The sequence below is a fragment of the Haliotis rufescens genome, unplaced genomic scaffold, assembly GCF_023055435.1.
Source record: "Haliotis rufescens isolate VD_foot unplaced genomic scaffold, xgHalRufe1.0.p SCAF_10, whole genome shotgun sequence".
Classification (NCBI taxonomy): Eukaryota; Metazoa; Mollusca; class Gastropoda; order Lepetellida; family Haliotidae; genus Haliotis; species Haliotis rufescens.
In genome coordinates this window covers 44,625,374-44,652,333 of record NW_025963780.1, presented here as the reverse complement: position 1 = coordinate 44,652,333, position 26,960 = coordinate 44,625,374, and the positions used below count along the sequence as shown (strand labels likewise).

At 40.0% G+C, this 26,960-nt stretch overlaps 2 protein-coding genes across 3 annotated transcripts in view; both read right to left on the bottom strand.

Moving 5' to 3' along the window:
• LOC124121818 (tetraspanin-1-like) overlaps nucleotides 1-6,896 on the bottom strand; it is a 31,210-nt gene extending 24,314 nt beyond the window's left edge. The window contains exon 1 of the mRNA XM_046484895.2: nucleotides 6,744-6,896. The gene's annotated coding sequence lies outside the window, so the exon portion shown is untranslated. The remainder of the gene's footprint in view (nucleotides 1-6,743) is intronic.
• A 6,135-nt stretch (nucleotides 6,897-13,031) lies between these two features.
• LOC124121812 (tetraspanin-18-like) overlaps nucleotides 13,032-26,960 on the bottom strand; it is a 28,180-nt gene continuing 14,251 nt past the window's right edge. For both annotated transcript variants that reach the window (XM_048391325.1, XM_048391328.1), the window contains exons 2-9: nucleotides 22,908-22,989; nucleotides 19,386-19,658; nucleotides 18,341-18,415; nucleotides 16,523-16,630; nucleotides 16,137-16,322; nucleotides 15,534-15,614; nucleotides 14,276-14,371; nucleotides 13,032-13,271 (exon numbers count right to left, since the gene is read on the bottom strand). In XM_048391325.1, the coding sequence (XP_048247282.1) occupies nucleotides 14,297-14,371; nucleotides 15,534-15,614; nucleotides 16,137-16,322; nucleotides 16,523-16,630; nucleotides 18,341-18,415; nucleotides 19,386-19,658; nucleotides 22,908-22,970 (861 nt within the window). In that variant the 5' untranslated portion in view covers nucleotides 22,971-22,989 and the 3' untranslated portion in view covers nucleotides 13,032-13,271; nucleotides 14,276-14,296. The remainder of the gene's footprint in view (nucleotides 13,272-14,275; nucleotides 14,372-15,533; nucleotides 15,615-16,136; nucleotides 16,323-16,522; nucleotides 16,631-18,340; nucleotides 18,416-19,385; nucleotides 19,659-22,907; nucleotides 22,990-26,960) is intronic.

Below are 26,960 nucleotides of genomic sequence, written 5' to 3'. Positions count from 1 at the left end.
CATTTGGGATACGATGACATGCATCAACCAAGTCAGCCATGAGCCTGACCACCCGATCCCGTTAGTCGCCTCTTACGACATGCATAGTCACCTTTTACGGCAAGTATGGGTTGCTGAAGACCTATTCTACCCCGGATCTTCACGGGTCGAATCTTTAAGAATAAACCTATACATGAAACAGATGAGGCGGAATTCCCCTATAATGACTCTAATGCCCACCCGTATGCATAAAGAGACGAATCGACAAGATGGAAGCATCACTAGTCCCCATGGGTATGCCTACTTCTTGCCCTACCCCCTCATTTCACATGGATAGTGAAGTAACCATATACGTTGTTATTCGAATTCGAAGCGGATCCTGGCACATCTAAGCGACGCGACTCTACACAGTTTACTTTCCGCACCCAAGCTGGCTGGGTCACCTTTGACCTTGACAGAAATGAACGGAACTGAATCACAGTTGAACATCTGAACCGTATGTTGTTCAGGTATTAGTTTGATAGAGGAGTCAAGTGCATAAAAGATGTTTTCATTTCTTAGATGGTGATTCATTGATGCATGCTCGTGATATGGCCGCACCTGTGCAATCGACTCTGCTTTGGGCAGATATTTCTTATAAATATGGAAAGTGTTTTGTCTCTTTTATTTATCATGAAATAATCAATTGTCATTTCAATAATTATTAATTTCAAGATGTGATTTAAGCAACAAATATATTTTTTTATATAACATTTATATAACAATAAATATTTGGATATAGCTGGATAATAATAATATTATTTATTAAGAGAATCTTACGCAATCAGACGAAAATATATTTTTTTTTAATTCAAGCATTTGAATGTATCATCAATAATGTCTTAAAGTGTCCTTGGAAATTGTATTTCATATCTTCTTCATCAGTACCATGTTTTAAAAAACTACATAATGGAATCCTGTTTTCGTGAGGTAAATGCTTTCAATGTTTGATTTCAATATCTTTATTGTCTCTACATGTTACGATACAGTTTCAGGAAACATCGATATATCGACCCAAACATGACTGGCTGCTGACATCCAAGAACACACAAGACACACTGAGATAATTCTCTGTGTGAGATAGGATCGCCACATTGCTACGACCAGTCGGCATGTCTCCGCCCACGGCTGTGTTCCACGACAGGAACAAGGCACCAGCTCAGTCGTCACAGCCTCGGGCCTCAAAGCGACCTACAAGCTACAACCATGTCAGAGTTACGATACCCGTAAAACAACCGTCGCGTTGTCACATGAAGCCCATATCATGACGTCGTCAGATATATCGATTGGATGAGATCGAGCGATGTCTGCTTGGAGATATGGTGACACTGGGGTGAACGGGTGGCCGGTCGTCTAAAGCGCCGCGATTCGCTGTGCAGAGTTGCGTCCCTTGGGCACGCCAGAAACCTATGATTGTGGGTTCGAATCCCGGTTGGACCCGATTATGTTTCTAGGTTTGTCAGCACCATACCCGTGCTCGTGGGTTTCACCAAAGTGGTAAACGTCGGAGCTTCGGGCTTTCCTCCCACATCAAGCAGACACGCCTTGATATTACCTGGATACGTATCAAATACGTTTTAAATTGAAGTGTAATACAGTTAAAAGTGGCGTTTACCCTCACGCAGTCACTCACTCACAATTCTCTGAAGACCAATGTGATCTCATCAGTTAATTTGACGTCACAATCAAATGACATCATTAATGTATTTGCCACTAAGCTGGTTAGCAGTACATTTTAACACTCACGACACATGTTATCACTGTTTACGAACTAAAAATAAGTTGGAAGAATGATTTCGGATGATAAATGGAATCTCAACCTCATTTCTTTTGACGTGAAATATATCAACTCTGGTTCAAAAGTTCAAAAGAATCTCTCATCTCCTGCTCCTTTTGCGTCCCTGAACATATGGACCGCCTCCGTGGCCTAGTGATAGAGCGTCCGCCCGGAGAGCTGAAGGTCGGGACTCGATTCCCGGCCGTGTCATATCAATGGTTTTACGCCGCTTTTAGCAATATTACTTGCGGGGGACACCAGAAATGGGCTCCACACATTCTAGCCATGAACCCGGGTCTTCGGCGTGACGAGCTAACGCTTTACCCACTTGGCTACCCCACAGCCTCAGAAACACTAGATGCAGTGCCACCTCTAACTAGGCTGAGGTATGATGTACTGTCTCTCTGTTCTTAATTATCTCCCTTTGCAGGATCTGACCACTCCGGCAGCGTTCTATTTCACTGACAGCAGTGCACCGAAGTCTCCGTTCTCAAAACCTACCAAATACATAAAAAAGGCACAGGTTCAAACCATTTTCCCCATATATCTTGTACTTATTTCCCTGGGCATGCTCTATACGTTGTTCGTCTTCACTCTTAAATCATAGACTTACTAATACATGTACAAGTATTCGACAACACCGTGAACATCCGGGTTAGAATAGGTCTTCAGCAACCAATGCTTATGGCAAAAGGAGACTAACTGGACCGGGTGGTCAGGCTCGCTGACTTAGTTGATGCATGTCACCGTTTCCCAATTGCGTGGAACGATGCTCATCATGTCAATCACTGGATTGTCTGGTCTCTGTCAACACGAGCTCGGGGTCTGCATGGTCCCGATTGTCGATTATTTACAGACCGTTGTCATACAGCTGGAAGTTCGGCGTTAAACAACAAACAATCAAACAAGAAAACTACTGTGAGATAACAATATCGGATTTGACTTCTCAATTCGGCTCAACTCTCAGCATTTCGCCCCACAACAATCGTAGCACCTCACTTCCCTCCCTTAGCGTGAGCATATAAACGTTCGTTTCCCCACGTCACAAGGGGGACATTCTCCACATATCGCTACAGTTTACAATGATCATAATACGCTGATTACGTAGATTAATGACAGAAAATTAAATTGATTTGTAGGGAGTAGGCAATGTTCATAATACCACAATGTCATTAAATCAGATCTTCACCCCGATACGACACCACACTGCCTGATGACCTGAGCACACCTCCGTGGGAGGTCGCGTCAGGCGACTTATTATCAGCGAGGCTCCTAAATTCTCGGTATGAGTGAACGAAGCATTCAGACATGCTGATTTCTGTACTTCGAAAACGAATATAACTGGAGAGATCCGATTACAAAATAATAAAGCTGCGCTATTTATATATTGTGGATATTTTATAGAACATGTCATGAATCTATACCCGACATGCTGATTTCTGTTCATCGAAAACGAATATAACTGGAGAGATCCGATTGCAAAATAATAAAGCTGCGCTATTTATATATTGTGGATATTTTATACATCCTGTCATGAATCTATACCGAAAAGCATGAACTACATTTGTGTTTCTATGGCGTTTTTTGTTTGCAAAGGTTGAAATTTCCTAAAGGGATAGGAAATAATAATTGTTTTAGAAAGCTGACATCTGATTAGCTCATTTATTCAAACGAATCCTTCATTTTGATTGGTCGCTAAGGGTTCGCCTGATTCAACCCTTTAAGGAGGCGTCGTTAGATCGTCATGCAGAGAGGGGTCGTTAGATCGTCATGCAGAGAGGGGTCGTTAGATCGTCATGCAGAGAGGGGTCGTTAGATCGTCATGCAGAGAGGCGTCGTTAGATCGTCATGCAGAGAGGGGTCGTTAGATCGTCATGCAGAGAGGGGTCGTTAGATCGTCATGCAGAGAGGGGTCGTTAGATCGTCATGCAGAGAGGGGTCGTCAGATCGTCATGCAGAGAGGGGTCGTTAGATCGTCATGCAGAGAGGGGTCGTTAGATCGTCATGAAGAGAGGGGTCGTTAGATCGTCATGAAGAGAGGGGTCGTTAGATCGTCATGAAGAGAAGGGTCGTATCGGTGTAAGATCTTATTTAGGTGAGGTGCAATGAAGTTAGATTCGCGTTCAAGATTATTACACTTACATAGCGACGTAGATGCACGTGTGTGTGTGTGTGTGCGTGCGTGCGTGCGTGTGTGTGTGTGTGTGCGTGCGTGTGTGTGTGTGCTTGTACTAGTCCGGGCTAATGTTTAACATAAAAACCCCACTCAGACACACTTGACTGACTCCGAGACGTCCAGTCATTGTTTTATCCGGCAGGGTAACAACATATACCACCTTTTAACATCTTTTGTATGCTCCCCGGGGACAAACGCTCAGCCAATAGACCACGGAGGCGGTCAGTTTTATTGAGACTGAAACTACAAATAATGTATTACATATGAAGAAGCACAAGCATCATAATAATTAAAAAAACCGTCAAAGCAAAGTTTGTGATGAAAACCAAAACAACGGCTATGGTGCTGGCAAACCTGGTAACATTGGCATTCGAGCCCACGGCCATAGATTCTTGACACATCTAAGGGAAACAACTATGTCAACAACATTACATAGGCCAGGTGGTGTGTCGTGGCATCAACTACCTGACAGCACCATCTTGCTACAGCACTCTGTCCGACATGAACAGTCAACAGTGTCATATCAAGGAAAAACTTCGGGCAGAGTACAAATGGGGACTTAAGAGAATCTGAAGTTCAGAGCTGAACGCTCGCAATAAAGTTGAAGCCACAAATACTTATGCTGTAGAAGTCCTTTCATATTTTGTTGGTGTTGTTGCTTGGACGAAACATTAACTTCAGTGTATTGACACCCTCACGCGAAGAATCATGTTAGACAATAGATCCCACCACCCTCGCCCTTCCCTCAATAGCTTACATGTATATTTACCAATTATACTGGTAGGGTGTGGTTGATTTGTATTGTGCACTTTTGCACACATTTTTTAGTCTGATGATCCTCTTGTGAAGCATGTCAAGACTCATGATGAAAACAAGGCATTCCACATTTTTCTTAAACGAGCCAAGGATGTGGGACATAATCTCAATGTCAGTGTTGATTTTGATGATGGTTCTGTACTGCTGGACAGTACAGAAATGAGTGTCAACCAAGCCAAGTGCCATATCAAATCGGCCCAGACTCAGTTTTTCAAGGAGAGGCAATCTGAACGACCACTGCATCAAGTTTATGTGTAGTGTGTTGAGAAGGTCAGCAACCCTGCAGAGTCCTTTGCTTGGATGAAATCGGCTGGCATGAAAAGTGGAACAGAAGGCTTTCTGTTTGCTGCTCAGGACCAGTCACTTCCCACTCGAAACCGTCAATGTGTGATTTTGCATCAAAATGTAAATATGAAATGTAGATTATGCCATGATTTTAATGAGACTGTCCAACACATTGTCAGTGGATGTCCAGCTTTGGCACAAACACAGTATCTTTAGCGACATGATGGTGTAGCTCGATCATTTTAGTCGAAATGCTTAAAACGAACTAAGGTTATCACGAACTAAAGTTAGTGGTCTCTCTGCGTTCGTCACAACCGTAGTTTACTGTATGACAATAACTGTGAAAAAGCTTTCTGAAACTATGGCATGATGACATCGCGCAGTTAAACAATGGGTCTCAGATTCATTATGGCATTAAAACATCAATAAATCATTCATTACATTGATAGATAAAACTTAAATTGTGTATGAATTAATCATCTCATTTGAAAGATGAAGGCCCAGAGATCTGAAATCTTACCACTGAGTGATTTGGGGAGTTAAAAAAAGGGTGTTTGAATGAAAGATTATGTCTTTGGACATGTTTAATCATCTTCAAGGAAACCACAAAGAGAGTTGACATGCACGATATAAAGCATCGCAGTACCCAGACTCACATTATGACTCAGTATGAAAAAAGCTTGAACATCACATTGAGCAAGGTGAAACCCGTGCTAGATTATAATGATTAAAATAAAATAGTTTTTCTAGTATATTATTTGTACATAAGTTAGAACACTGCTGACGATGTTTCCAAAACATGTTGCTTAACACCACACAACCGAAAATGATGAATAAAAAAGGGACGAAGTTTTTACTTTGAGACAACCGTACATTCGACACATCAAAGTTCGACATTATGGTGTTTGACTGTACATCACCATCGAATACTAGTAACCAGTTCCTGGTTGTTTCTTTTGTAGCCACCATCAAACATGGCTGTATACTTGCTTTTGCCCAGTTTAGAAGCCGTTCAGAGCAGATAGAAGACGTAGTGGTAATCCCGTTATTAACGTTGATATTATACTCAGTAATCTCCAATAAATATACTGAATAAACATTTACAATGATTTGCATGCCTCTGCCTCCTTCTTGACCAAATGTTCCCTTGTTTTTCCAGTGACAATATGACTTGCCTTTGCATGTGTTCTTGACGGGTGCCCCAGGTGGAGCAGGATATGCTCACCTTTAAACGAACACCTGGTGTCATCACTATCTGATAGTGATTCACAAGCACCTGCTTATGATAAAGTTGGAATCGTACAATGAACTCCGCTTTGAGCACGGATTTCTTAGAATTGTGGAAAGGGTTTTGTCGCTTTAAGTTCCTCACTGGGTCACCGAGTATAATGACTTCACTGCTAAAATAAGTATTTCGTGAAGTATTTAAGTTTCTTACTAAGCATACATGTATAAAGAATCTTAAACTTTTAACGAGAACATTAAAATAAATCCGGTGTCGAACACGACCAGAGGAGTACAAGCCTCGGGTACAATGGCCGCATATTAACAAGACAGTCGGGCGCACTCCATAATTTAGTCTAAACAAATATACGACAGATATGAAGTCAACTCCGGAATATCGACCTGAGAGGAGTTAAGACAGTGGTAAATCCAAAGCTATATACTTACCACAATTTAGAAGTACTCTGTGCAATACCGTTACGTCCGTACCCCACCGTAACTACCGGGAGACTACTCAGCTACCCGGATAGTGCAAAGCTATTCACGAGCACTGACACCGGACACCCGTCACCGACCCATAAGTTCTCAACGTAATAATGGTTTGATGTATAGAGCCAGTTGTAAGACTCGCTGCGCAAACCTACGTGCTCTTTATGAAACGTTCGGCAAGATTTGAATGGCTATGAAATCACAAACATTGTAGGGTGAGTGGGGGGTTTGGGGTGGGGCGTCAATGAATATTCTCCGCGTTACGATACGAGAGCCTGGATACGGTGAAGCCATAGCGGAAGAACAAAACTCGAGTTCGAATCGAATTTGTATCAAGAAAGAATTTCAGGTTCGACAAACCCGTAATATTAATTTTGTGCACAAGGATTAGTTTAAGTATATTGATCAAAATAAGTTAGGGATCATGAATAGTTATAGGGATATTTTGTGGGGAAGACTGAGCACATAATTTCATAAAAAATATTTAAAAAATTCATGATCCATAACATTTGAATCCAGTATATATCAGGTGCCGATGAGAAATTGCTGCCATATGGAAATTCGATATTTCTATTATAAAATGAAACCTAAAGTTATGTTTGATTTTCGATTCAAAATATCTAAAGAAAGCGATATTATATCGATAACATGTGCTGCACAGGCGCTTAGTCAGCACTGAAAGATTACTTCGACATGGTTTTATCATTTTAAATATAATTTGCTTTAAAACATTTTTAAATCGCATAATACACAACTACTGGTAGGTATCACGAACATCTTATCTTTGAAAATCATAAAATTGTTTTTTGCGGCACATTTCAAACCCAGTCTTCATTGAACCAGTTTATTGCCACACAAAATTACCCAGCCACTTTTTACAAACTGAGTGCTGTAAAATACTATAAATAGACATAATCAAATTTAACAACAGTTCTTTCGACTTTCAGTTACATAAAAAACCAATCTCGGTATACTTTATTCTGCCCCAAATTGTAGTTAATCCGGACCGTTCCGCGCTATAACGTCCAGATTAACAAAACTCCGAATTAGCTAATCGTTGGAGTACTCTTCCCCTGGGATTAACGGTGTTTCACTGAAATATATTTTGTTTGTCGGATTCTTTGACTTTCATGCGTACCTTACCGTTCCGACTTTACACGTTCCTTTTGTGAGTGAGTGGGTTGGGTTTAACGCCGCTTTGAGCAGTATTCCAGTTGTATCACGGCGTGTCAGCTTAATGTGGGAGGAAAGCTCGAAGTGATGCAGGTCTCAGACGGTTACCACTTCGGTGAAACCCACGATGACGGGTATGGTGCTGACAAACCTAGAAACATAATCGGGGTGAACCGGGATTGGAACCCACATTCATAGGTTTCTGGCGTGCCCAAGGGACGCAATTCTGCAAAATTCCAAACAAAATCGTCGTGTACTCATAGGAAAATTCGCATGGAATTCCCAGCGTAGTGATATAAGTCTTCGCTTCTTCCCTTTGAAGAGGGTCGTGAATTCTTGTGCATGTATAGATGTGTAACAATCCAAAACTGTTGCCATAAACATGACGAAAGTATGTAAGATACGGCAAAGTATTGCATAAAATACTACTTTGGCAATTATGTGTGTTTTTCATCGAATTATGACACTCTCAAATTTGTTAGAAAATGGTTCAGGTTACGCAACCCGATTGTGTACAGTTTGCGACAGCTATGCCTCAATGAATGCACAAGAAACAAAACATAATCCTTCAATGGTTCACTGTACGGCCCTGTTCACTTTTCTATTATGGTCTGTTCTGTAACGGTATACTATACTGTAATGTTTTACTACACTGGAATGTCTTACTATACTTTAATGGTTCACAGTACTGTAATGTTTTACTATTCTGTAATGTTTTACTATACTGTAATGTTTTACTATACTGTAATGTTTTAATATACTGTAATGTTTTAATCTACTGTAATGGTTCACAGTACTGTAATGTTTTACTATTCTGTAATGTTTTACTATACTGTAATGGTTCACAGTACTGTAATGTTTTACTATACTGTAATGGTTCACAGTACTGTAATGTTTTACTATACTGTAATGTTTTACTATACTGTAATGTTTTACTTTTCTGTAATGTTTTACTATACTGTAATGTTTTACTATACTGTGATGTTTTACTATTCTGTAATGTTTAAATACTGTAATGTTTTACTATACTGTAATGGTTCACAGGACTGTAATGTTTTACTATACTGTAATGTTTTACTCTACTGTAATGGTTAAAACATGTAATGGTTCACAGTACTGTAATGTTTTACTCTGCTGCAATGTTTTACTATACTGTAATGTTTTACTATACTGTAATGGTTCACAGGACTGTAATGTTTTACTATACTGTAATGTTTTAGTATACTGTAATGATTTAGAATACTTTAATGGTTCAGAAAAATGTAATGGTTCACAGTACTGTAATGCCTTACTATACTGCAATCTTTTACTATACTGTAATGTTTTACTAGACTGTAATGCTTTACTAGACTGTAATGGTTCACAGTACTGTAATGTTTTACTATGCTGCAATGTTTTACTATACTGTAATGTTTTACTATACTGTAATGGTTTACCCTACTATAATGGGTTACAGTACTGCAATGTTTTACTATACTGTAATGGTTCACAGTACTGTAATGTTTTACAATATGGTAATACGATATTGTAATGTTTTACTATACTGTAATATTTTACGATACTGTAATGGTTTACCCTACTATAATGGGTTACAGTACTGCAATGTTTTACTATACTGTAATGGTTCATAGTACTGTAATGTGTTACTATACTGTAATGACTCACAGTACTGCAATGTTTTACTATACTGTTATGGTTCACAGTACTGTAATGTTTTACAATATGGTAATACGATATTGTAATGTTTTACTATACTGTAATGGTTTACCCTACTGTAATGGGTTACAGTACTGCAATGTTTTACTATGCTGTGATGGTTCATAGTACTGTAATGTTTTACTATACTGTAATGACTCACAGTACTGTAATGTTTTACTATACTGTAATGATTTACTATACTGTAATGTTTTACTATACTGTATTCAGCCGTATTTGAAGCTCGTCCCACAGGTGTTCAATGGGATTTAAACCGGGACTGAGGGCAGGCCACTGCATGGTTCTGATGCCATTCTGCTGGAGGAAGTCTCTTGTTGCTCTCGCAGTGTGGGTACGGGCGTTGTCATGCTGAAACTCGTGGTTGCGGCGACGTGCCAAATGAGGTATGGGTGTGGTTTCAAGACTTGATCAATGTACCGAGCTGCTGTGACACCATTGCCTCTCCCTGGGCCGATGTTCTGGAAGTCCACAGGGCCGACCCTCTGTGCAAGACCAATTCCACCCCACACCATGATGCTCGGAACACCCAACGAATCTCTCTCAACAACACAAGCATCAGAATAACGTTCCCCACGAAGTCGCCATTCTCTCTCTCTCTCTCTCTCTCTCTCTCTCTCTCTCTCTCTCTCTCTCTCTCTCTCTCTCATCTGCCATACAGTAAATGACAACTTTTCATGCAATGTGACTTGTGGTGACGTTTTTTTTTGCGGTTCAGTATAGTTTCCTACACGTACGTGTTTTGTGTTAATGTTATGGTTTACTATCCTGTAATGTTTTATATTTGGGAGATTGACGAAACAACAATTAAGATAAGAGAAATATTAACTTTATTACGACAGCAGGTAAATTGTGTAGACGGATCAAGTGTTCACACATGTCTCGAGAGAATCACAACAGGTTCAAAGGTTAACAAGAACGTATAATATGTCAATATAAATCTGGTCAACAGCAAATACACATAGTATGTACAAAAATATAGTTCTAAAGCAGATGGACGGACACAGCAGATGGTCATATGGACGGAATGTCATGTATTCATAGCTGTGAAACCCCGTTAATGTTGCTTGTGTGGATAAGGGAGTGGGCTAACGGGGGTTAATATTTCATGTTGTGAGCCTTCACTTCATTTATGGAAATTATAGAATTATTCGTTTGTGACCAAATGTGTTCTTGTCTTCAGGTCACAATTCGACGCCAATAAACACGAGAGTGAGAAAGAATAACATGACAAAACACGTATTAGCTCAGATTCAAGTGTACACATTATTCTTTTCACATTTGTAAACATGTATCACACCGAATGAAATAAGCAGTGCAAGTAATTGGTGTTGTGTTGGGAAATTGTGCTTCACGAACATTCTCAGTTGTGTGGGAATATTCACCGTGTTGTTATTCAACCTGTGAACTACCTTCAGCAACGTTGTCAACCTAATTCTACAACGTCCTTTCAACATCTTCTACAGCACTGTCTCACTTTCCTACAACGACGACGCTGTCAGTATCTATTTACAGGCACTATAGGTGCACGAAGACCTACCTCACACATCATTTCCGCTTTGAAAGATACACACCCGTTTGAAATTCTTGTCCTCGCTGGGTGAACGGTTGCCGCCCGCGTGATACTTGGATGCAATTTACCGTGTTATTTTGTGTGTCGGATTGATCGATAGCTAAAGCTGGCTGTTGGTAAAGCGGTCCTGACGGCGTAGTACTACAGACAGTCTAATACGGCAACTACCCTCTTCACGTGTGGCTTATACTGCGTGATTATTGGTAATGGTTGAAATTTCGACGTCAGATAAACATTTTCATTCCATTTTGGAGGTTGTTTGAAAGTTTTCAAAATGATAAATAACGTTCGCAATTCTTTAAAAGCATTTCAAGTTTATACATGGCGTCGTCATATTTTGCTCTCATCGTCAACGGAGATGAAACTTAGACGAAGTACAAGAAAGCTCGTGCCTGTTCAAAACATATTTATGCGCAACACTTCTGATGTCCTATGGCTCGATAACACATTTGCAATGCTACTATGAGTGTTATCTATTTCAGGACGTCAGCAGTTTTACAGTTAGAGTTTATGGGGATGTTTGAGGGTATGTCTCAAGTTTTTTAACCGAAATCGAAATTTGAAACCCCTTCCTTTAACCACGTCGACTGAACATGATAATGACAGTTTCACCACAGCTGTGTCAGTCTGAAAATATTACTTTAAAAATACAAAAAGCCATGTATGTAATCGAAATTCAATTCAATTCAATTTAATATATTATTGTGGCCTGTTTCAGTGTACATTTATAATGTTCTCCTTCGTAAGAAACACGTATATTGGCTCACCTATCAACAAAGGATGGTGTATAATGCTGCAAATGGGTTTGTCTCATTTACATAAAATCTGAAGAAAATCAATATTGTAAACAAATTATATTCGGGACAAGAATAAGATTTCTCACTACGGACGGATGGCACTACATCAAAACAAATACATCTCTATACAGTCATAAATACATACAAATTCTATCGCATGGAATAACATACAACATAATACTGATACTGACGCATATGATATCAGAACATTCTTCCGACACAGCCCTTATCGTAACGGTAGACGCACTGTAACGGCTACGGGAAGACGTTTTGGTGTCATATTGCAAACGTCTGTGTATAAAAGCATGTTTCGTGTGCTTCGCCTATATCACGTATATATCATGAATATTTCATTCAACCATCGCTTGAATACATATCCCCCGTTAATCTTGTACACTCGAATTCAATGCGATTGTCTTGTAACAAAGGTTTATCAGGGAACCCGTTTACCCTTGTTGTAACCGTCCGGATTAGCGAGGTCTCATGTCTGCCATGTATATATCAAAGATAACAAGTTCCTATCTATGTACAAACAACGTGAGAGGGGAAATAGTGATATATACAGGAAACAATTCCTTGTGTATTAAGAACTTTCGAACACTAAGAATTGTCACCGGTAAAGAACCAATTATAGGTAAATGCTTCATTTATATTCCTATTTTCCCTTTCCTAATAAATTATATTATACAGAACATTTGACGTGATGAAAGACAAAGCCTTTAAAACAAACCTGGGCGCATGTGAGCCTTTACAGGCTATGATGGCATTACAAGCTTAAAACACCTAAAATGATCGTATTTATAATGACCAAATATTGTCAAAATGTTCGAATAAATTTTACAGCATGTTTATGCATACAAATGTCAAATAGATTGAGGGGTCAAGGTTTGAAGCCCTGCTTCCTGTTTAGGGGTGAACAAATTAATACAGAGATATATTGGGAGGGTTGGGGATTGGAGGGGGGGGGGGGGGGGGGGGGGGGGGGGGTTGGGGGAGGGGGTGGAGATGGGCATGAAATAATGGCCGTTATGAGATTTCAAAAGGTGCTGAATCCCATTCCTACCTCTCCCCTGATTCTGTCACTGATGTCACATTTGGACATGTCCACACAACAATAATCAAGAATCATTTTTACACAATGTACAAAACAAATACTTTTAAAGTAAATACAGCAAGATTCTAAAGACTTCAGCCTCGGGGAGATCACAGCATTGCTCAGGCGTCGGGGTTCTGCAAGATAAACACACGGAGATTAACACACGGAGATTAACACACGGAGATTAACACACGGAGATTAATACACGTCGTTTGGGGTAGTGGGTGTGTGAAGAGGCACAAGACAGTCAAACTTTCCCCTTAAGCCTGCTTGCTGTAAATCTGTTATCTACATGTAGATCTAGACTGGGGGCAAATGGAAGTATACTGAAGTTGTTTTTATGTCATTATAACTGGAAATAACTGTTGCTGAATTTGAGTAATGTGGGTTAAAAATAAATTGGTTCAATAAAGAACGAATTGCAACAACATGACCATGTTTTAAATGTTGTGAATATGTGCCGAAACGCAAATGTGTTACTTTACAAAGATAACATGTCCAACATACCTATCACCACTTGGGTCCTATGCCATATATCTCTTTCACTTTTAATTTTTTTTAAATAAATAAAATTATCACAAAATACAACAATGCAGAAGTATTCTTTGAGTGCTGTCTATGCGCCAGTGTCATTCTTTTTAAAATATCGCTTACTTAATATGTTATCATTTGAAAATCAAACATTTCTTTTGCCCCTGGTTAGGAATATCGTAACAACGAAATAATTAATGTAAATCAGCCGGTAGTGAAGGCGTCCACTGAGCCGTGCAACCTTGTAAACATTGATCGTCTACGTGGTCTAGTGGAAAGAGTGTCTGCCCGAAGAGCGCGAGGTCGGTTGTTCGATCCCTAGGCAGAGCAATACCAAAATGTATATAACATGCTGCTTGTTACCCTGCCTGGCTCTCGGCATGAAGGGGCTAAAACAAGGACTGGTCGGCTCGGAGTCAGTATACTGCGTCTCAGTGGGGCATCTCAGTGGGCAAGCACTGTAATCCGGACTCGTACACGGAGCCACACACACGTGCATGCACGTCTCTATATAAGTGCACTAAGGCTACAATAATCCCCCTGTCACCTTACCCCACCTTGTAAATATCTAACGCTGATGATTCACCTCGGCCATGTAATGACTCACCTCTGACCAGATGTAACTCGTCTAGGCCATGTTTCCGACCTTGTTCTTCTGAAGGATCTGATGCAGGATAATCCCGGAGAAAATTGTCAGCAGGGCCTGTGAAGAAATATTAAACGTCAACGAAAGAAAAAACCAGTCTCGATTATCCGCCGAAACAGACCCCCTGGGTGGCTAAACGGCGTTAACAATTATTTAAATGGATCACTGCAAATTAGTGGTGTTCGCGAAAAGGGCAAGTATGGGAGGGGATAGTATGCTGGTGTTCCTTGGTTTGGTATATCAACAAACAGCAGAATCGAATCTAACAACTGGATACCCATCGACCATGGTCAGTACAGGTAGATATCAGAGAGTCGTCTCGTGATGGTTTATTGGTATTAAACAGAGCTAGTCTATGAAACAGATCATAAATATGTACGATCGCCTCTCATAATACAGACTTTGATGCCCATGGATCTAAACACGTGGCCTATTCATCCTTTAGTTTACACAGACTCGCGTGGCTCTTCCACTCTCAGGATTGGAAACAGATTGGACTCGAACGGTGAAACCGTGAATATAACTAATGAGTAATTTCGCCCCTAAAAGACATCTTCTTATATCAATGAATCAAAACCAGAACGTACTCTTAATGCGGAATGATTGGTTTATATCACGCCTGGGCGCTGAATTATCCCAAATGTTTCAGCCAAGAACAACGACTTTCGCTATAACCCTATCTTATCCTAAGTAAATTAAATATTAACCCCAGGAATATATATTTTAATCTTTATATACATCTTGTTATCTAATGCCTATGTGTATATATGCTGTATTGCATGCTTCATTGACCATATGGTCTGGCAGTGTATATTTTATGAATATTTAAATTGTCACACTTTTTTACAATGTGTGGCTATTTAATAAATAATTTTCTTCTTCTTTTTCTTCTTCAGGAAATCGATCCAGTCATTGTGTAGACCATACGGACAGCCTCACCTTCACAGTTACCTAAATCACCACCCCACCACCCACAAGAGAGACAGAAGAGTGAGGTTACTTACAAAACCACCAATGACTGCGCACAGAACGAGTGAGGTTACTTACAAAACCACCAATGACAGCGCACAGAACGATTGAGGTTACATACAAAACTACCAATGTCAGCGCACTGAACGAGTAAGGTTACTTACAAAACCACCAATGTCAGCGCACAGAACGATTGAGGTTACATACAAAACTACCAATGTCAGCGCACTGAACGAGTAAGGTTACTTACAAAACCACCAATGTCAGCGCACGCAAAGATGATGAAGGTCGTGCCCTTGAAGATGAAGTCCCATATCTTCTCATAGCACCCCTGAAACATACATCACAGAACTGCAATCATCTGTTGCTGGACCCCAATGGGACGCTGCTTGAGAACGCCACTACTGCTGTTATGATTTTTACCTACTTAAAAAGTGACATTTTAGAGGTGAATCTGACAGCAATATTCTGTAAGGATGCCGAGAGTGCCAATGGTTCTAAAAGTACCGAAAATGCACTTGAAACCATTGGTGCCAATTACGCAGAGTACCAAACCGAAGTATTGATAGTACCAAGGAAAGAACTTAATACGTCCAGTATTAAGGAAGTGGTCTTATATCATATGGGGAAATTAAGGGGGTCCCAGTTTTCAATTAAACAAATCTACATCTGGTCATTATTCAGGGATTGGGAGTCATGACAAATATAGAGAGGGGGTCATGACAAATATAGAGAAGGGGTCACGAAAAATGTGACATATAGGGTAGCATGAAAAATGGTAATAAAACTAAAGGGGGCGGCAAAATATGATAGTCATAAGACAAATCTCACCGCCACCCCACAAGCCACTCACGGTGTCTTTGTTGTTGTTGGTTGTTGTCGGGGTCTTCGCACATGTCTTGTCACTATCCGTAAACAAACCAGACTTACAGCAGGCAGCCGGGGTCTGGAAGTTGGGGGTTGTCCCGGGACCCCAAACACTGGTCCATTTAGTTGCATTTAAGAAGTCCTGAGAGTCATCGATACCGCAACACTGCAGCTACACGAGAAACATATATTGACTTAATCTTCTTGTTTTACAAAAGATAATATAAACAAATTAGCGTCACTGTTCGTCTCAGTGTTCTTTTTTTTAATGTCTATCTGCCTTGTTAAAACTGTTGAGGTATTCTGTATTTTACGGTCTTGGTTCTAGCGCTGTGACAGAGCCAAGTAGATCACCGCTGTGCGGCGTCTTACCCCGTTCATGACGACGTTCCACAAGAGGGAGGTGACGTCGGTGCCGTTCACGCCTTGGTACTCCTGTTGGAGAGAAGACTTGAGCCCAGCTTTAGGGGGGTCGGTGATCTGGGGAGAAACATGGAGTCATGTTACGGTAGTGAAAACTCTCCTTACTGTGATGCTGCTCTCTGTCTGTTACTCGCTTTCTGGATGTCTTCACTCATGCATTCAGTTATAAATAGGGACTTAAATAGTCAGGACCCCCTGGCTAGGATTGGTCCCAAGCAATCTATCCTGGTTATACGAGGTGACTAAATTCTTCGGGTGATCAGGCTCGGTAATTTGGTTGATTGCTCACAATATCGATCACTGGATTGTCTGGTCCAAATTATTTACCCACAGCCGCCATATAGCTGGAATATTGTTGAGTGCGGGATTAAACCACAAACTAACAAAAACCTAAATCTTTTTGGAACGACATTTTTTCGAATAGATCATGTAATAACGATTACCGATATTGATTACGTTTTTACATATTTAGGGTTGAAACACCATATTTTCCTGAAAACATAAAATCGGTATTTCACTCGATTGCCACTCCCCTACTTGACGAACTACTGTCTTAACGACATTATGGTTTTCAAAGTAACCCACTTATCAAGTCACAGAGGCAATATAATTAATATCCTCTATTTATTCAACACACGAGCCGCCCTCAGTAGATTTCCTGACCTATTTTTGCCTCCTTTCGTCAGAACAGGTGTATACACGTACATATCTAGTCTGGGGAAGCACGCTGACCGTTGCAAGGGTAGAACGTGTTGTGACATATGTGGTTACGGTATAGGTTCCTCGTTTTGAATCGGTTTTCTATGTGCCACTGTTGTTGGTTGGTTGGTTTGTTGTTTTACGCCGCACTCAGCAATATTCCAGCTATATGGCGGCGGTAAATAATTGAGTCTGGACCAGACAATCCAGTGATTGATATCAGGAGCATCGATCCACGCAATTGGCATCAATGACATGCTTCAACCAAGTCAGCGAGCCTGACCACCCGATCCTGTTAGTCGCCTCTTACGACAACCATAGTCGCCTATTACGGCAAGCATGGGTTGCTGAAGACCTATTCTACCCCGGATCTTCACGGGTCATGCCGTGAGTATGGTCCTCAAAAGTGCGCAGCGCTTTTCTGCACCTTCAATTCCTTACATCCTACTTCCTTGATCACTTACCTCCAAATACGTATACTTTATTTAATTGTAAGAGAACTTTGAATAAAGATTCTAGATCGAAAAAAGAAATCGGTTGTGTTTCCAAAACCCGTACCGGCTTTTGTTTCCGATCTACAATCATTTTTTTTTAAATAACTTTCGATGAGATGAGATAAGATAAATAATAATGTACATATGGACAAACTAGGTGCCGGTTACAGAAACAAAATTAAACACATTATACATTATGACAGTTCGAAATATGATGCACTATTGAAGATAATTAAACACAATGCCGGAGTATATGGTAATAGCAACGTGGTGAAACCTAGAAAGTGAGGGTATCCTGCTGCATTTCAAACACGCTGTGTATTGAATGTGCTATAATTAGGGCTGAACAGTCATGGGGCGAATTTAGACGAACAGATGAAGGGCTACGGTAAACGAAGCTGATCCGGACGGTACCCTTCTGAATGAAATTGTTCGGATGAACGAATCAGTTTTACGGGCAACTTGTGTATACGAAGATGCTCCTTATAGAACACCCCTGACTGCAGGTTCAGCGTTATAAAGAGGAGCAGAATACCGGGGTTTCACTGTATAGTTAATGGTCTGAAATACTTACGATGCCTCTGTTGGATGCAGCGATGGCGACCAGAGCAATCTGACTGATGAGGAAGATGACGTTGACGATGAGATACTGAAACATGTCATACAGCATCAGCAACGTCCCGAGGTGTGGCGACTCTAAGCATATTCTACTGTATATACATCCATGTCTGTATGTCTATATTGTACGGGACACTGTTATTGTATGGCAATTGTTAAGCTATCATTGTACGTCAAACATCCTTGAATGACCATTGTTTAGCTATCATTGTATGTGACAGTACTTGTATGACTATTGTTTAGCTATCATTGTATGTGACAGTACTTGTATGACTATTGTTTAGCTATCATTGTATGTGACACAGTACTTGTATGACCATTGTTTAGCTATCATTTATGTGACAGTACTTGTATGACTATTGTTTAGCTATCATTGTATTTGACAGTACTTGCATGACTATTGTTTAGCTATCATTGTATGTGACAGTACTTGTATGACTATTGTTTAGCTATCATTGTATGTGACACAGTACTTGTATGACCATTGTTTAGCTATCATTTATGTGGCAGTACTTGTATGACTATTGTTTAGCTATCATTGTATGTGACAGTACTTGTATGACTATTGCTTAGCTACCATTGTACGTCAAACGTGCTTGTATGAACATTGTTTAGCTATCATTGTATGTGACAGTACTTGTATGACTATTGTTTAGCTATCATTGTATGTGACACAGTACTTGTATGACTATTGTTTAGCTACCATTGTACGTCAAAAGTATCTGTATGACCATTGTTTAGCTATCAATGTACGTCAAACGTACCTGTATGACCATTGTACGTCAAACATCCTTGAAGGACCATTGTTTAGCTATCGATGTATGTCAAATTTTATTAATATACCATTTATTTTGCTATCAATGAATGTCAAAATTACTTGCAAAGCCATATTTAGTCATCGGTGTACGTCACAAGGACTTTAGCGCAATGTGCGTCGTCATCGGTGTACGTCAACACGTGTTGTATGGCCAGGGTACGAACTACGTAATGAATCAACTCACCAACACAATCATACACTTCACCATGCAGCACGCCCCCGCAATGCCGAGGACTCCGATAAACAACATCACCACACCGATGATGATAAAGACGATGGCGAGGCCGCCCACAAGGTCGTTGATGTTGAAGTTGTCGGTGGGCAGGTCGAAGCCGGAGCCTATGGCGGACTTCGCCTGTTGTTTGGCCATGTCTATGAGGGACTGGAACAGGTTCTGGATGACGTCGGACTGCACCTTGACCATGATGCCAAACACCAGCAGCACGAAGCCCAGAATCTGAAACACGACATGTGAACATGAGTTGAGTTTAACACCGCTAAGCAATATTCCAGTTATATCACGACGTGTCAGTTTGATGTGGGAGGAAAGCCTAAGGTCTCTGACATTTACCACTTTGGTGGAACCCAGAAGCACGGTATGGTGCTGACAGACTGAGAAACATAATTCGGGTGGCACTGGAATTCAAACCTTAGGTCCAGTGCACGTCTAAATATAGACAGAGGCAACTCTATACGGAGATTTCAGCCGCCTCATCAGTGAGTGAGTGAATATGGTTTTACGCCGCTTTTAGCAATATTCCAGCAATATCACGGCGGGGGACACCAGAAATGGGCTTCACACATTGTACCCATGTCGGGAATCGAACCCGGGTCTTCGGCGTGACGAGCGAACGCTTTAACCACTAGGCTACCCGACCGCCCCTCATCAGACTGGGACGCCCATCCCATCAGTAGCATAACAAGTCATTGCGATAAGGGAACTGTATCATAGTAAGTAGACCAAATATATAAAACCCTGTGCATACACAGGTACCTGAAGATATGGGACATACCAAGTCTACATACTGGAGGAGAGACATCGAATTTTTGGCATACATACCCACAGGTACACCAAATAAACAACGTGTTTAGATCCTAAACACAAACCTAAACACGTTCCTCGGCCAATAGTTTGGACAGGTGTAGGATTGTTTTTAACAGATAAACTTGTTTAGGGTTTAAATCTGGGAAAGCCGTGATAACACCCTTGAAATTCATTGTTGTATACATATCACTACATGTACTTCCTGTATAGGGGCAATATTATGTATACACATCACTACATGTACTTCCTACAAATGAGCAATATTATGTTTACATATCACTACATGTACTTCCTATAGAGGGGCAGTATTATGTATACATATCACTACATGTACTTCCTATATAGGGGCTACATTATGTATACATATCACTACATGTACTTCCTATAGAGGGGCAATATTATGTATACATATCACTACATGTACTTCCTACAAATGAGCAATATTATGTTTACATATCACTACATGTACTTCCTATAGAGGGGCAGTATTATGTATACATATCACTACATGTACTTCCTATATAGGGGCTACATTATGTATACATATCACTACATGTACTTCCTGTATAGGGGCAATATTATGTATACACATCACTACATGTACTTCCTACAAATGAGCAATATTATGTTTACATATCACTACATGTACTTCCTATAGAGGGGCAGTATTATGTATACATATCACTACATGTACTTCCTATATAGGGGCTACATTATGTATACATATCACTACATGTACTTCCTATAGAGGGGCAATATTATGTATACATATCACTACATGTACTTCCTATATAGGGGCAATATTATGTATACATAACACTACATGTACTTCCTATATAGGGCTACATTATGTATACATATCACTACATGGACTTCCTATATAGGGGCAATATTATGTATACATATCACTACATGTACTTCCTATATAGGGGCTATATTATGTATACATATCACTACATGGACTTCCTATATAGGGGCAATATTATGTATACATATCACTACATGTACTTCCTATATAGGGGCAATATTATGTATACATAACACTACATGTACTTCCTATATAGGGCTACATTATGTATACATATCACTACATGGACTTCCTATATAGGGGCAATATTATGTATACATATCACTACATGTACTTCCTATATAGGGGCTATATTATGTATACATATCACTCCATAGACTTCCTATATAAGGGCTACATTATGTATACATATCACTACATGTACTCCCTATATAGGAGCAATATTATGTATATACATCACTGCATGTACTTCTTATATCGGGGCAATATTATGTATACATATCACTACATGTACTTCCTATATAGGGGCAATATTATGTATACATATCACTACATGTACTTCCTATATAGGGGCAATATTATGTATACATATCACTACATGTACTTCCTGTATTAGGGCTACATTATGTATACATATCACTGCATAGACTTCCTATATCGGGGCAATATTATGTTTACACATCACTACATGTACTTCCTATATAGGGGCAATATTATGTATACATATCACTCCATAGACTTCCTATATCGGGGCAATATTATGTTTACACATCACGACATGGACTTCCTATATAGGGGCTATATTATGTATACATATCACGACATGTACTTCCTATATAGGGGCAATATTATGCATACACATCACTACATGTACTCCCTATATAGGGGCAATATTATGTTTACATATCACTACATGTACTTCCTATATAGGGGCTACAATATGTATACATATCACTACATGTACTCCCTATATAGGAGCAATATTATGTATACACATCACTACATGTACTTCCTATATAGGGGCAATATTATGTATATATATCACTACATGTACTTCCTGTATTAGGGCTGCATTATGTATACATATCATTACATGTACTTCCTGTATAGGGGCTACAATATGTATACATATCACTACATGTACTTCCTGTATTAGGGCTGCATTATATATACATATCACTACATGTACTTCCTGTATTAGGGCTGCATTATGTATACATATCACTACATGTACTTCCTGTATTAGGGCTGCATTATGTATATATATCACTACATGTACTTCCTGTATTAGGGCTGCATTATGTATATATATATCACTACATGTACTTCCTGTATTAGGGCTGCATTATGTATATATATCACTACATGTACTTCTTGTATTAGGGCTGCATTATGTATACATATCACTACATGTACTTCCTGTATTAGGGCTGCATTATGTATATATATCACTACATGTACTTCCTGTATTAGGGCTGCATTATGTATACATATCACTACATGTACTGCCTGTATTAGGGCTGCATTATGTATATATATAATAACATGTACTTCCTGTATTAGGGCTGCATTATGTATACATATCACTACATGTACTTCCTGTATTAGGGCTGCATTATGTATACATATCATTACATGTACTTCCTGTATTAGGGCTGCATTATGTATACATATCACTACATGTACTTCCTGTATTAGGGCTGCATTATGTATATATATCACTACATGTACTTCCTGTATTAGGGCTGCATTATGTATATATATCATTACATGTACTTCCTGTATTAGGGCTACATTATGTATATATATATATCACTACATGTACTTCCTGTATTAGGGCTACAGCTACTTACGGCGAAGATGACGCTGAGGATGCCGATGACAATCCTGCCGATGACCTCGAAACACTTACACATGATGGCGGCTTACGATTACCTGCAACACAAGGTCAAGGTCATAATGAAGATTTAGACTTTAGTTTTTTAATAATCATTTAATAAACTTCGACGCATGACAACAATAAGCTGCGTCTTTACAAGTGAGTGAGTGAGTTTGGTTTAACGCCGCTTTTAACAGTATTTCAGTTATATCACGGCGTGTCAGCTTAATGTGGGAGGAAAGCCCGAAGTGATGCAGATCTCAGACGTTGACCACTTCGGTGAAACCCACGAGCACGGGTATGGTGCTGACAACCTAGAAACATAATCGGGGTGAACCGGGATTCGAACCCACAATCATAGGTTTCTGGCGTACCCAAGGGACGTAACTCTGCACAGCGAATCGCGGCGCCTCAGACGGCTGGGCCACCCGTGCCCCCCTTTACAAGTATGTATACCTATAACATATATATGATATATTACTCCTGGTCCTTGTAGAGAATATACTATTGGATTTGGATTTCACACCACAAGAAATCAGAGGATATTATATGTGAACACTGTATGCTCTTTACATACCACATACATGTAAAATCAGCACCGTTATGTCGTGTTTACACATTACATGTACCGCCGGCAGTTTCCGTCTTCTGTTGATGTCCGTTTCACTTATTTTCAACAGTCTTACAGTTACATCTATCGTCTTCATGATTTGCATGTTTCAAATAAAATAATCCAAATACAAACAGTGCCTGATGGAGTTATTAGCATGTCTTATAGTTGCACGTTCATCGTGTCAATATGGTATTCAGTACCACACAGTATCTGTATACAGCATTTATCTCTTTTACATGTACACGCGGGCGTCTGGCTTGAAGGCAAGAATAACGGTAAACATACACTTTTGTTTGGTGAACATTTTTGTTGATTAAAACACGTGTTATTTTAAAATGAGACACGTAGCTGTCCCTTCAGGTAACTATTATTAACTATTGTTCCTCAATATTGTTTCTTGCAGAAATATGTGACCCGTCAATATAAAATATCCATGTCCAGCTTACCCCCGACATTACAAGCTTATCAAACTTACATTTGGTACTATGTACCGCCAGATGTTGTTATCAACCAATACTCCTGTCGTAAACAACAATTGTTCGAGATTAACAAGCCTTGATTTTCCACCGAGACAGATTCCATTGGGAATAAGATGAAAAATAGCGGTGAAAATTATATGAATGGATCACTCAAAATCAGTGACGACACCAGGTGTTATCAAAGTGGGTATGTCATTCCTCAGATGAATATACAAAGTTATGCCTAACCCGTAAGCTCTTAGAAATTTTGACTGCAAGCTGGGACCTTATCAATATCCAATGTGTAAGAGTATGTACATGGAGAACGCATTAACAGAATATTGATATCTGGAACGGCTTCTGCACACCAAGTAGACATTTGTGATTCTAATCATGCACACGAAGCTGTTTCATTTTGGACGAAATTTGTTTGAAGGGAACATGCACTTTTACCGACTATCATCAAGCCAACACACACACACACGTTAGGAAAGGAACCATTTTTCATAAAAGCATTTCCATGTATAAATTAAAAAAATCTATAATCATTACAGAAAAACACCTAAAAACATAACTGGTTTTACTTTTTTCTTAATAAAAACGACAAAACCTGTTCTATAACCAGAAGAAATCTTTGCTAAATCCAGAGTCAATTGTTTAGTTCCGGCTGTATGATAAACATGTGTCTATGAATCACTATCGATTAGGTTTCGTTTCAGTCCAAATTGAGATATTTCTTATGTAAAATTATTGGTTTTTCCCGTAAGTTTGAAAAGAGTGGACACAAAAACATGCAGTGATACGGATCCCCGAGGTTTACAGGGCGGTTCTGGATGCATATGAATATTAGAAAGCAGCAACATTGTGTATGTGTTGGGCGGGGGGCGGGGGGGGGGTGAACCCATGAGCACGGGTATGGTGCTACAAACCTACCTAGAAACATAATCGGGGCGAACCGGGATTCGAACCCAAAGTCATTGGTTTCTGGCATACCCAACTCTGCACACCGAATTGCGGCCCCTCGGACGACGACAGGACCACCCGTTTATCCTAGTAGCAAAGTTCTACGGTGCCGCAATTCGCAGTAAGATTGTTGAGTCGTGGGTTCGAATCGCAGATTTGACTCTATTATCACCCTTTGTCTGTCAGTGCCAACTATCTTAAAGCTTTCCCCACCCATCAAGCCGACATTCTGAGGGAATATTGTTAAGGTGGCGTTAAAACCAACTCACTCACTCACTTCTACATCCACCCCCATCCCCCCACCCCCACCACCATCAACACAGCCCCCACCTACCCTCTATACCCTATCTACGGTTCCTGGTACAAGTTACATGTTTACAAAACAAACCTTACTTGTCGTTTGACCACCCTAGGCATTTGATTACTAAATCTTCACTATCATTAGCCCGAAAAACACAAGCTGTCGTTTACTGTTTTCGGAATGTCTACAAAGTATACAAAGGTTATAACCCAGTTATACTTTAATATATTACTGCGGACGTGCACCAGTATCCCGATTACGGGGCCTGACCGTACACAGATCAGACCGATAATGATTATTTCTTTGCGTAATATTTAAACAAAGATCCGCTAGATACTGTTTCCGACTGAACTGCGTAAAGAGCTCAGATTGCCTTATCGGCTCACGACTTTGTGAGGTGAGATTTCTAGGTATAGTCGTCATACCACTGAACGTATGTACGGGTAACGGGTGCCCCTTTGTATCCTAAGACTATTAACACGGCGGGGAGTGGTATAAACAGACATAAACAGCGATATCTCCATAGCGTCTGACAATAGCTTAAACACGTGGCAGTGACGAGCAGATTCCCGGAAAAACGGCATGACAATACAGATCGCGGTACCCTCGTCCAACAAACCTCCCAGGTCGCCAGTTCCCAGACGAATATTGGCCAACACCTCGTGGAGTATATGTTGTAAATTGTACCGTGTTTGACACAATGCCAATATTATCATATGTGTCACGTTGTGTCAATACCACGCTATGTTCGGATTTGACTCACTCGTAAGCCTCCAGAAATAAATAAATCATGATTCAGTTGAATTGGTTAGCAAATCATGAAGCTATCTTCAAAGGAAAGATCCCGGGAGAAGTTTCTCAGTGGGGGTATCAAAATAGGAGGCACAAATACAGCAAGGATCTTCTGACGTTATACTGTCCGGTTTTTTTACAGAGCTGGTATTAACTTTATATCGTAGGGCGTTTGTAGTGGGGAGAACCGATTTATCACTATGTCGTCATTATTGACGTCATTACTGACGTCATATCAGTTGAGTTTATCCCAAAAATACCCTCCAGTGGCCTTCGATTAGACATATAGTCCATGATTTTTTTTATTACAAAATACATTTCTCTCTACCCGAGCTGGCGAGGGCTGGATAGACTTGCTTTCATATAAATCTAGATTGTTTTGTTTTTTCACAAAATACATATATTCCACAGTAATGGTACAGGATTAACCTACGATATACGATGATAAATTTGATTAATTGTGGACTCTGTTTATCCGGAACCTGTGACATCCGGACAGTTACTGTTGGGAACGACTCAAGACAATGCATGAAGATCAGGGCTAGAACGAAACTCAAAAGCTTTACAAGCCCGGGGAAACATAAAATGCCCTTGTAATGTTAAAACAATGGGAAATTGGGAAACTTGCACTCGCTCGCAGAAATTTGTACTCGCCCCCTTCTAGCGGGCTGTTTTGTTCTAACCTTGCAGATACAGATGGTTTGATCAGTATCCATGATACATTAACAGCTGATTGTACTAGCAACGGAACCGTCTGCAAGAACCGGTTTTCACTACAAATGTTACACATCCATGATCTGGGTTATACTAAGGTATTAGCAATGTGGTTAGTATTTCCTTACCAATATTTTAACACTAATCTAGTTTTTACATGTAAAATACATTATTGAACGCAACCAG